This window comes from Acinonyx jubatus, chromosome A2, assembly GCF_027475565.1.
Source record: "Acinonyx jubatus isolate Ajub_Pintada_27869175 chromosome A2, VMU_Ajub_asm_v1.0, whole genome shotgun sequence".
NCBI lineage: Eukaryota > Metazoa > Chordata > Mammalia > Carnivora > Felidae > Acinonyx > Acinonyx jubatus.
Genome location: NC_069383.1, coordinates 72176980 through 72189878, shown reverse-complemented (window position 1 = coordinate 72189878; position 12899 = coordinate 72176980). Strand labels below are relative to the sequence as shown.

Below are 12899 nucleotides of genomic sequence, written 5' to 3'. Positions count from 1 at the left end.
TCTGGGACTATTTGAGCTTCAAAATAAATACTCTGATTTTTTTTTTTCTTAAGTGTGAAACTAACTAAAAATCTCAATATATTTCTGTTCCTATTCTCTCATTCATGATGTCCCAATTTAAATAATATCCTTCCATTCCCCAACATATTTTGTCAGTAGTAAGGTAACATTAAAGAAACAGACACTTAAATACTTCATAATTACAAGTTCTCTGCAAGAGCCAATATTCCAACTATGGAACATTTGACTACAGGTAAATTTCTATACAGTTTTACTAAAGTTGTTAAAAAATAGGATTTTTTTAAGGTTGGAATTTTAACCGTGAACTGCTCTTCTTCCTCTTAAAACACCACAGCAATGATCTCCTATAACTTACTTGGAGCCCACAGAACAGCAGCCTTCCCTGTAAGGCCTCTAACTGGGCATTGTACAGTAAAGCTTTCAGGTCAGCTCCCGTGAAGGAGTCGGTTACTGATGCCACGTGCTGAAGGTCCACATCATCTGCCAGAGGTAGAGAGTCACTGAGAACATTTAAAATTTCAAGACGTGACACCTGAAGGGAGAAAAACTAATTGACTTTACAAATAAAACAAAATTAAATATTAAACTGTGTATTTTATGTTTTTGTTTTTACAAATTAACTGTATCTCTAATGAGCTTTTACAAGTTGAAAAATGTACCACCAATCTACTATGTATCCTCTGTGGAGGATAGATGAACTTTCTCTCTAACAGAAGAGACATAGGAAAGTGAATGAAAATCGACATTCTTAACCATTCAGTGTAAATCATTTCTTAGTGCTTATTTTCTAGATTTCAACAAATGTGCCCAGAAAGTGTTTCAAAAGAAAACATCCAAGTAATAGCTACAAATGACATATTTAGATATTTTATACCTTCGACAATTCGTTTGTCTATTTGCTCTTTCCCTCATTTATTCATCAGTTCCTAAATCTGAGGACAAGAGCTGGAACAACACAGACCAGAAACAGTTAAAACCTCATCTCTGTGTAACCTGCTTAATGCACACTAGTCGTACGCTTGATTCTCAGAGTCTTGCCAGGATAATGAGGCCTGTGATCTTTGAGCACAGGGCATGTGGACATACATACTTTAGGTTTCTTTCCTTTTTTCCCAACCTGCTAACACTGAAAGACTACAAAGTTTTCAGACTTGCATGGAAATGGCTGGGCTTTCCATCTAATTCAGAATCCTTCCATGCCATGAGCAAATCATGGCAAAGGCCTTGCCTAAAGCTGGTCTTCTAAGGACAACTGCTGTTACCAGGAAGAAGTTCATAAGGAAAGAGTGTGGCATTTGTTAGTTTTGGACTCAAAGTATGAAACTGTCACCTGATCAGGAGGAGGACAGTATACACATTTATCGAGTCGGCCAGGCCTAAGCAGGGCAGGGTCAATCAAGTCAGGGCGACTAGTAGCAGCCAATACATAAACACCTGGGGAAAAAAAAAATTCTTTACTAAGTCCTGGTGAAATCTGTTACAATAAGATATTTCTGTATTTGCAGTTCTTACCCTGTAAGCCTTCTACCCCATCCAACTGAGTCAGCAGCTGGTTAACCACACGATCTGTAACTCCTGTATTATCATGGCCTCGTCGAGGGGCAATGGATTCAAATTCATCAAAGAAAAGAATGCAGGGCTTGGCTGCCTGTGCTCTGGGAAAAACAGTATTTCATATTTGAATAGGGCTTCGGTGTTTGTAAAGTAATTGTGTGTGTGTGTGTGTATACATACATATGTGTATATATATATATATATATATATATATATATATAGTACATATATGTATCTGTATACAGATAGACATATGTATCTGTGTATTTATTTAAATCTTCATAACAAATCCTTAAAGAATAAAATGTATATGTAAATTTATTTTCAATAAATAAGTCAAGATGTATGCCTAAGACTCATACCTTCTAGACAGGGACTAAACCAAAAACTAGAGTCTTATTCAATAAGTGAAATGTTTCTTTGATTCTTATTGTAAGTAAGCATTTCTTATATGCTTATTGGCCACCTTTACTTCTTTTGTGAAATACTGATTCACGTCTTTTGTCAAGCTCATTATTTTAAAATTTGACAAGCTCATTATTTTCACATATTTTTATAGGGGATCTCTATAAAATATATTTTAGTTACATATATTATATCTTTTCCTAATTTGAACTTTGCTTTTAATTTATTAACTAAATTTTGTTTTAATGAAAAACAAATTCCATACCTGGTAACAGGGTGAACTAGATGTCTGAAGAATCACCCATACAGAATACCCATACAGAATACTTGTTGTGCTGATTTTTTAATTTCAAGTTTTTAAATTCTAGTTAGTTAACCTATATGGTAAAATTGATTTCAGTAGAACTTAGTGATTCACCATTTATGTATAACACCCAGTGCTCATCCCATGTGCCTTCCTTAATACCTATCACCCATTTAGCCAATCCCTACCCCTCCTCCCTCCACCAACCCTCAGTTTGCTCTTTATAGAGCCTGTCAGGCTGAATGAAAAAAACCCAATATATAGCTCTTGAAATACTGGCACATAAGATAAATCTCCCAGGGCCAATAAGTAGATTGGAATTACCTGTTCCTTGAAAGTTTACTCTCAGAAAACCATGTTTGATTTGGGTAAAGATTTTTAACTAGTGACTCAATTCTTTACTATAGTTACAGGATTTTTCAGATTTTGTTTCTTCTTTGCTTGATTTTGGTCAATTATATTTTTGTCTATGTCACCCAAGTCTTAAATGTATTAACAGCATAAAGTTTGTAATATTATTCCATAATATTCCCTTACTATCTTTTACATTTCTGGTATAACTTTAGTCATGTCCCCTTTTTTATCACTAATACTATTAATTCATGCTTGCTTTCTTTATCAGTCCTGCTGGAGATCTATCAATTGTACTAGGCTGTCAAAAATATCTGGGCTTATGAACTTCTCCACTGAAATGTTTTCTATTTCATTAATTTTTGCTCTTATTATTTCCTTTTTACTTATTTTTTTTAGCTTATATTTTCCTAATTTCATGAGATGGATACATAGTGATTTTTAACTTTTTTTCCCCTAAAAATTTAAGGCTATAAATTTTCCTTGAAATAAATTTTGCAGCATCTCACAATTTTAATAGCATTTTCATTATTATTTAGTGCCCAGGATTTTCCATTATGATCTCTTCTTTAACCCATGAATTATTTAGAAGAGTTTTATTTTTAAGAATCTAAAAGTACATGAGGGGATTATCTTTTTGTTATTTATTTTAACTTGTGTTTTCAAAAAATAGACTGTATGATACTGTTTCTTTGAAACTTACTACAGTTGGCCACCCATGTGGCCAATTTTCAAAAATATCGAGTGTGCTTAAAAAGAATGTATTCTCCAGTTTTGGGGTATGTGTTCTAAATATGCTTAGATCTTGAATATGATGTTTAAATCTTCTGCAGTTTTACTGTTTTGTTGGTTTTTCTTAAACCTCAATCTAACTACTTACTAAGAACTATGTGAAAGTCTTCTATGAAGGTGGATTTATCAATTTCTCCTTGCAATTCTATCAATTTTTGCCTTTATTAAATAGTTTGAAGCTAGGGTATTGGATACAATTTTAGAACTGTAATATCCTCCTGGTAAACTGAATCTTTTGTCACCATATGGTGACGACTGTCTTTATCTCTAATAATGCTTTCCTGTTAATGTTCTTAAATTGGGTGGTGGATATATAAGAGTTCATTTTATTTATTTTATTACTATTTATTTATTTATTTATTTATTTATTTATTTATTTATTTTAGAGACAGAGAGACACAGAGTGAGTGGGGAAGGGGCAGAGAGAGAGAGGATGAGAGATAATTTTAAACAGGCTCCACACTCAAAGCAAAGCCTGACACAGGGCTCAATCTCATGACTCATGACCTGAGCTGAAATCAAGAGGCAGACATTTAACCGACTGAGCCACCCAGGTGCCGCCAAAGAGTTCATTTTAGTTAAAATGTATATGAGGCGGCACCTGGGTGGTTCAGTGGGTTAAATGTCCAACTCTCAATTTCAGCTCAGGTCATGATCTCATGGTTCATGAGACTGAGCCCCACATCAGGCCCCATTGACAGCATGGAGCCTGCCTGAGATTCATTCATATTCTCTCTCTCTCTCAAAATAAATAAACTTGGGGCACCTGGGTGGCTCAGTTGGTTAAGTGTCTGACTTTGGCTCAGGTCATGATCTCGTGGTTCGAGACTTATTTTAAAATAAATATTTTAGAAAATTATGAACTTGAAGCACCTGGGTGGCTCAGTAGGTTTAAGTGTCTGACTTTTTGGCTCAGGTCATCAGCTCATGGTTTGAGACTTATCTTAAAGTAAATATTTTAAAAAGTTATAAAATATAAGGACATTATATTCTCCTAACTACAGATCATATTTTATAATGAAATTTTGGGATAAAACAGTAGTTTTTGCATTTAAAAATTTTACTTTAATCCTTAAATATTATCTTCTGTATTTTTGTATAAATGCCATAATAATTTTATTTTATCTCTTTTATAAATTAACATTGCATTTGGCCAACTTAATTAAACTGGAGTAATTATGTGTTTCCCATAAAAATCTACTTTGAGATTCCTTTGAGATAGCATTTTAGGAATATTTCTATTGTAAATATAATACTAACTTCCAGAATTTAATATCAAAGATGTTATATTTTAAGTGATATTTGGAGAATTCTCTAGCTTATTAATCCACATAAATTAAAGTTTTAAACATCAGTTCTCTAAAATAAACAAGTGAATACCAAAAAGCACTGAAAAATGATAGTGTCCATTACTTAAAAAATATTCAGAGGGAACCAACCTAATAAAAATATCCCGAACAGCTTGTTCACTTGCTCCAATGTATTTGCTCAGTAACTCTGGCCCCTAGGAGATAAAATTAAATTAGACCTGAGATAAAGTTATTTAAAAACAAAATATAATTTTTGTTTAGGACTTAGTCCAAATGCACTAATGGGAAAATTTATTTTTATTTTTTTAAATGTTTACTTTTGAGAGAGAGAGAGTGTGTGTGAACGGGCAAGGGGCAGAGAGAGAGGGAGACAGAATCTGAAGCAGGCTCTAGGCTCTGAGCTGTCAGCACAGAGCCTGACACAGGGCTTGAACCCACGAATGCGAGATCATGACCTCAGCTGACGTCAGATGCTTAACCAACTGAGCCACCTAGGGGACCCTCATGGGAAATTCTTTTAATATGATTAAACAGATGTCTCTTAAATACATTTCAAAAATTATGTGGCTAGAATAAATATCCCATCACAAGTTCCACACCTTGTGTCTCCTCTGTCTAGCCATCTCATGGCGTAGCTCTCTACAGAAGGCCACAGCCCCAGAAAGGCCCTGTGTGATGACCCCATCTTATCCTGCTTGTCTTCCTGCATAGAACCTTCTCCCATCTGATAATACATTATATAGTGAATGTGCCTGTTTCTTGTTTCTCTCTGCCAGTAAAATGTATGTTCCAAAAAGGTGGGTTTGTTCACTACTGAATCCCCAGTGCCAAAAACAGTGTTGCATAAATACTGAATAATTATTTGTTTAGTAACAAATGGCTTAAAAAGGGAAAATCTTCCATCTATCTCAAATTTTTGGAGACTACAAAAAACATGTAATGAGACATGAATTATTTTAATCATCTTCAATTACTGAAACCAGTTTATTTGTACAGAGGTGCAGAAGAGATCATCTTTTCTAAGTCAACTGAAAAACTTTCAAAACTACTCCATTTAACAAAATTAATAATGAGGATAAACTTTGCTTAAATTGGATCTTTTAAAAAACTAAATAGGCTCTAACGTGATCTCCAGTGAAAAATCATTACCTCAAAAGACCAAATACTGATCAGCATATGTGACCACAAATAAGGACTTTCTAATATTAAGCCAGCTAGATATCTATTAATATACTAGCATTTAATTAGATTTCCTAGTCAATCAAGAGCCAAAGAGGATGGAACAAGAAGCCAGGCAAAATATTAGGAACAAGGCAACATACTGGTGTCAGGGATGGCCCCGGTCTTTGATGCATGTCTCCTAGGATCTACTCTTACCCACCCAGAGAGAATTCTCTTCACTGAAACCTTTCTATTGAGAATTCATCCCAAACTGTGATTTGAAGGTTTACTAAAAGGGATAAAATGTCCTCCCTAATGGAACAATCTGAAATACAACAATATCTTTCATCTTGAATATTATTTTTTTAACAGTGAAACTACAGTTTAGTCATAAGCAGAAAAGAAGAGTATGTATAATCACAGTTATTCCAGAATCCAGAAAAAGAAGGTAGGGAAATTTTAATTACAGTGTTTCTCCATTATTGCCAGGGTAGCCAGTAGCCATGTAATCATATCACACACAGACACACACACAAAAATCATGTGATTAAAAAGAGGGTCAGCCTGGGGCTCCTGGGTGGCTCAGTTAAGCGTCCGACTCCAACTCAGGTCATGGTCTCATGGTTCGTGGGTTCTAGCCCAGCATCGGGCTCTGTGCTGACAGGTAGGAGCCTGGAGCCTGCTTCAAATTCTATGTTTCCTTCTCTCTCTGCTTCTCCCCCTCCTCCTGCTGTCTCTCTCTCTCTCTCTCTCTCTCTCTCTCTCTCAAAAATAAACATTAAAAAAAAGAGGGTAGGCATAACCCAACTGCATATTTCTCAATCAGTTATGAATAAAGCTACAATATATGATTCCTTTCCTTTGAAATCTAATCACTCTTTGGTAAACTAATATTGTGGGGTTACTGAAACAGTACAAATAATATATCGGACCTCAGACCATAATGACACATCCGTGGCAGCCTGAGGCACTACCCAAAGCTGTATGCTACTGTGTCCCTTAATTACTACATGCACTTTGGAGAAAACTCAGGCACAGTGTGGCCCACGTAAGGATGAAATACAGCCAACAAGGAACAGAGCTATAAAAACCCAGCTTCCTGTCTCAATGTGGTCTCCAGCCCCTAGTCTTCTAGGTTTTCTCCTCCCTTCAGGTACAGTATGATTTTTTTATCTGAGTATTTATACATAATTCTATTTTATAATGTCTTATTATATTTATATATATTAATATAATTTATAATTCTAGTTTATTATATTTATAAAGTTTTATATATTTATATATTAAAGAACTTATAATTCTATTTTATAATTGTTTACCTTAAGACTATCATAAGCTCTACAAAAAAGAAGTGGCTCATTATCCAATTTCCCACACAGCTTTCACTAACAGTTGGATAGCTGCTACTCGTTTTCCAAATATGAGACTAACCTACAATCCAGAAACATAAATGATGTTGGCAAAGATATGGAGAAATAGGTACACTCATCATTGCCAGTGGGGATAGAAAATGATGCAGTCACTGGGAAAAACAGTCTGGCAGTTCCTCAGAAAGTCACACACAGAATTAGCACATGTCCCAGCAACTATGCTGCTAGGTACACACTCAAGAGAAACGAAAACCTATGTCCACAGAGAAATGTGTACACAAGTGTTTACAGCAACATTATTCCTAAGAGCCCAAAGGTGGAAATAACCCAAATATCCCCCAATGATGAATGGATAAAAAACTCACATACCCACACCATGAATTATCACTCAGTTTTAAAAAGAACTGAAGTACTGACACACAGTACCACTTGGATAAACCTTGAAAACATGCTAAGTAAAAGAAGCTGGTGACAAAACACGACATGCTGCATGACTCCTTTTACATGAAATGTCCAGAACAGGAAAATTCATAGACAGAAAGCAGATTAGTGGCTGTCAGGGGCTCGGGGGACAGGGAACAGGATGAAAACGTTTTGAAGTAAGAGAGACGTGGTGGTTACATAGCACTGTAATTGCATTACACACCACATAACTTTGTTATGTAAATTTACCTCGATAGAAAAAAGAAGAAAAGATAAATGCAAAACATACCTTGATACTAATAAAATTCATTCCACTCTCTCGTGCAACTACTCCAGCTAGTAAGGTTTTTCCTGTCCCAGGAGGACCATACAGCAGTACTCCCGTTCTTTGTCGTATGGGCAAGTTTGCAAATAGTTCTGGGTACTGAAAAATATAGAACTATGATCAAGAGCTAAGTCTAAAAAAATAACTAAGGAGCAGCCCAAGTCAATGTACAGAGAAAAAGTATTCAGATTGTTAGTAACTGCCACCTTTCTTAACAGGATAAGGACAGAAAATAAAATTCCTACTCAGTACATAAGTTCAAAGGAATTACCACAGATTTTTTTTACCAACTGGACCATGGAATACACTCTACATAAAGTGGGCACAACTGCATCAGAACTTCTTCGTGTTTTTTTCCTGGCTTTTAAAAATATTATAAAAAGTACATTAAGAAAATAAAAACAATCTTTTAACAAGTAGATTGCCTTCCCCTCGTATGGTTCACAGGGCAAGTTATGATAACTATGCATATTCAAATATACTCCATCAAAGAAAGAAAAATAATAGAGAAGTATGTGTAATGATAACAGTAAGCTCTCCCAAGAGTCTCCGTGCTAAGCAAGCGACTGACTGCTTCTAAATTACCAAAGAGCAAGAAGACTGTGTCAACAGGCGAGCCAGACATCAGGCTACTGTCAGCAATATCCTGGATTCCTCTGTGAGGAATGCCTGTTGGGTTCCACCTGCTGACAAAATTCTAACCCCATCTCTACCTCCATTCTGATCTGAAGAGGCCCCAGAGTCAGCCATCATGCAGAGAGTCTCTGCGCATCTGGTTTCCAATGCCCAGACTCAGCATTTGGCATCATGATCCTGCTGGCAAGTTATTCCACGCCTGCATTCTCTCTGACACGCTTCAACCTGCAGTCCTGGGCTGCACTCAATGTGTCCCAGGCCCCACTGGCCACACTTCCAGGACTTGCCATCTAGTTACATATTAACTGAGGTCCTTACTCACCCATGTCTTTATCTCTCTGCATGGATCCCTGATCTCATGCAATGATACTCGTTTCTCAGGTTTGTGGTTCAAATGCACTACCACCTAGATTCTGAACAATTTACCTCTGGCCCCTTTATCCTGATACCTGCTTGGTCTATGCTGCCTGCTAACTCTATCTTTCCAGGACTGACACTCAGAGTCTGGAAATCTGGCTTACTCCATCAGTTCTGTGGACCTAGATGACTCTTTCAGCTTATTTCTACCCATTTTTGTTCAAATCCCAGCTGACAGTTCATCTTGCTTTAGTACAATCTGAATGATTCAAGCAAAACACAAGAATTGTGAAATTCACATCAAAATATATTTACTGTAAATATCATCCCAGCTTTCTAAGTTTCTTACAGACAAGGACTTTATCAAATACTTTAAAAAATCCATTAGAGTGCCAAAAATAGTGCTGGCATTTATTTGATAACTCAATAAAGTTTTCTTTAATCAAACTGAGAGTAGGCAAGTCAACACATAAAGCCATTCAGTAATTCTTCTGGGATACTTGATTTTTTCTTTTTTTCTTTTTTCTTTTTTTTTAAAAGTTACCTTGGCTGGTAACTGGATAGTATCCACGAGTATCTGCCGAACTTCATGTAATCCACCAATTTTATCCCAGCCCAGGTCCCTAGGTTTATGCAAGTTGACATTTCGCAGAGATGCAGGAAGAAATCCTTGGAGAGCCTTTTGGAAGTCCAATGTTGTTAAAACTAATTCTGTTTAAAAATAAACACAACTTTTGGTAGTCACATCTATGTATGAATCTTCAAAATATGCTACCATCTTAGCTGGAGATGTCGATTTTCTACTAAACTGCTTGTATACTAAAATAGAATATATTTAATACTTACATTAATGGATGTTAACATTCCTCTGCAACGGAACAATTTCAGATTTTGGTTTGAATAAGAACACATACCTTCTCTGGTGGATATGCTCTGGTGAGAGAGATGAAAATGTATGGCTCGATCCACAAGCATTGTAAAATCTCTAGCCACAAACCCTTCAGTTCGTTTAGCTATACAATGCAGGTCAAGATTAGTGAACTTGTTTACATCAGAGCCCAGTTTATTTTTTATTACATTATGTAGCATTTCACATCTTTGCTCCTAAAGAAAAAACACAAAATTCGATTTCTAATTTTACTCAAATTTAAATTTTAGTACATATATTTTGAAAAAATCAGGTTGAATAATCTACGGTGACAGAAAGCAGACTAGTGGTTGTCTGCAGATTGAGTGGGGGGGGCGGGGATTGCAAAGGGGCACCAGGAAACTTTTGAGAGTGATGGCAATGTTTGCTACCTTAACTGTGGTGATGGTTTTATGGTCTATACATATTAAGTGGTGTATATACAATATATAATGTATATACATGTTAAAACCGATCAAATCGTACACTTTAAATACTGAGTTTGTTGTCTTCAAATATACCTCAATAAAGTTGCAAAAAAAAAATCACATTGATAAACGATTGCTATTTCTTTCTCCAGTAAGAAGCCTTTTTAGTAACATTTGGTTCAAGAGTGGCTTTTGTTGTTGTTCCTATAAAACTTACTTCTAAAATGATATTCAATGACCAATCCCACTACCATTGTGTTATGCTTAATAATAGGTATAATACTTTCTTTTTTCAATAACAGTTAATTAGCACAGGGCCTGAATATTTAGGATAAAAATTTTAAAGGGGAGGTTAAGGGGCGCCTGGGTGGCTCAGTTGGATAAGCGTCTGACTTCGGCTCAGGTCATGATCTCAAGGTTCGTGGGTTCAAGCCCCACGTCGGGCTCTGTGCTGACAGCTCAGAGACTGGATCCTGCTTCCGATTCTGTTTCTCCCTCTCTCTCTCTCTCTCTCTCTCTCTCTCTCTCTCTCTGCCCCCTGCTGCTCGTACTCTCTCTCTCTCTCTCTCTAAAATAAACAAACATTTAAAAAAAATTTAAAGAGGAGGTTAAAATGTGTTTGCCACCCCTAGAACATTCTTCTTTGAGCTCCCTGTCTCTAAAACCATCATGAACAGAAGTCTCCAAAGGGGACGATGGACCATATGTGCTTGTGATATTGTGATTCACAATAAGAAACATATATTTGGTCTTTGTCCTGTTTCTAGCACAGATATCCTAAAACCCTTAGAATTTCCTAAGTGATAAGAGTGATAAAACTGTCTTGATATTCACAACACACCAGAGTTTATGTTAATGAGGTGATTTTCAGAAAGCACCTAAGGATGGGGGGCTGGTGGCCAGGGAATCAACCATAAATAGAGGGTTGAAACTTGCAGTCCCACCTTTTGGTTCCAGGAAGGGGAAATCTCCAGGACTGGAGGTTGAATTAACTGCAAACGGCCAAAGATTTAATCAATTGTGCCTATGTAATGAAACCTCCACAAAAACCTAAGCCACCATGCCAGGCCCTAAACTTCACAAGGAGAGAAGCAACTTTGTGAGAATAGAACCTCACCCTATGCATCTCTTCATCTGGCTATTGATTTGTATCCTTTAATAGCCTCTGTAATAAACCAGTAATCTACTGAGTAAACTAGTTTCCTGAGTTCTATGAGCTACTCTAGCAAATCAATCAAAGCCAAGGAGTGGGTCGGGGAAATCTCTGATTTATAGCCAGTTGGTCAGAAGCAAAGGTAACAAGCTAGACTTCCAATTGGCATTGGAAGTGGAGAGCAGTCTTAGAGGACTCAGCTCTTACTTAACCTGTGGAATCTGATGATATCTTGACTAGATGGTGTCAGAATTGAATTGAATTGTAGCACACCCATCTGGTGTCTGAGAATTGCTTGGTGGTGTGAGGGAAAAACCCACACATTAGAAATGAGTGCTAAAATCATAGTGGGTAAGGAATACCAGGAGGCACCTGGGTGGCTCAGTCAGTTAAGCATCTGACTCTTGATCTCAGTTCAGGTCATGACCTCAGAGTTCCTAAGTTTGAGCCCCGCATCCAGCTCTGCGCTCACAGTGCAGAGACTCTGAGATTCTCTGTCTCCCTCTCTCTCTCTCTGCCCCTCCCCTGTTTGCGTGGTCTCTCTCTCTCAAAAGAAATAAATAAACTTAAAAAAAAAAAAAAAAGAATATCAGGGTGCTGGTAAAGAAACAATGTTTAATCAAATTTTAAAAAACATTTATTTGGATAAAAGAGGATAAAAACCATAGGATCATTTCAATAGATGCAGAAAAAGCATTTGACAAAGTGCAACAGCCATTCATGATAAAAATCCTCTGCAAAGTAGGCCTAGAGGGAACATACTTCAACATAATAAAGCCCTTATATGAAAATCCCATAGTAAACATCATACTCAATGGTGAAAAACTGAAAGCTTTTCCCTTAAGGTCAGGAATAATACAAGCATGTCTACCCTCACCACTTTTATTCAACATGATACTGAAATCCTAGCCACAGCAATCAGACAACAAAAAGAAATAAAAGATACCCAATTTGGTAAAGATGAAATAAAACTTTCACCATATACAGATGACATGATACCATATGTAGAAAGACCCCATCAAAAAAAGATTAGAACTAAGAAATTAATTCAGTAAAGTTGCAGGATACAAAATCAATGTATAGAAATCTGTTGCATTCTTATACACTAATAATGAAACAGCAGAAACTGAAATTAAGAAAATAATCCCATTTACAACCACACCAAAGATAGTAAGATATCTAGTAATAAACCTAACCAAAGAGGTGAAAGATCTGTACCCTGAAAACCGTAAAATACTAATGAAAGAAATTCATGACAACGCAAAGAAATGGGAAAACATTTCACACTCACAGGTTAGAATAACAGATATTGTTAAAATGTCTATACTACCCAAAGCAATCTACATATTTAATGAAATCCCTAAATCAAAATAATACCAGCATTTTTCACAGAATTAGAACA

The 12899-nt window shown here is 36.2% G+C and overlaps 1 protein-coding gene across 3 annotated transcripts in view; it reads right to left on the bottom strand.

The window, feature by feature from the left end:
* PEX1 (peroxisomal biogenesis factor 1) overlaps nt 1-12899 on the bottom strand; it is a 46577-nt gene that overhangs the window by 5017 nt on the left and 28661 nt on the right. For all 3 annotated transcript variants that reach the window (XM_027071879.2, XM_027071876.2, XM_027071875.2), the window contains exons 14-20: nt 9924-10113; nt 9554-9720; nt 7981-8115; nt 4867-4931; nt 1534-1676; nt 1352-1455; nt 377-553 (exon numbers count right to left, since the gene is read on the bottom strand). In XM_027071879.2, the coding sequence (XP_026927680.1) occupies nt 377-553; nt 1352-1455; nt 1534-1676; nt 4867-4931; nt 7981-8115; nt 9554-9720; nt 9924-10113 (981 nt within the window). The remainder of the gene's footprint in view (nt 1-376; nt 554-1351; nt 1456-1533; nt 1677-4866; nt 4932-7980; nt 8116-9553; nt 9721-9923; nt 10114-12899) is intronic.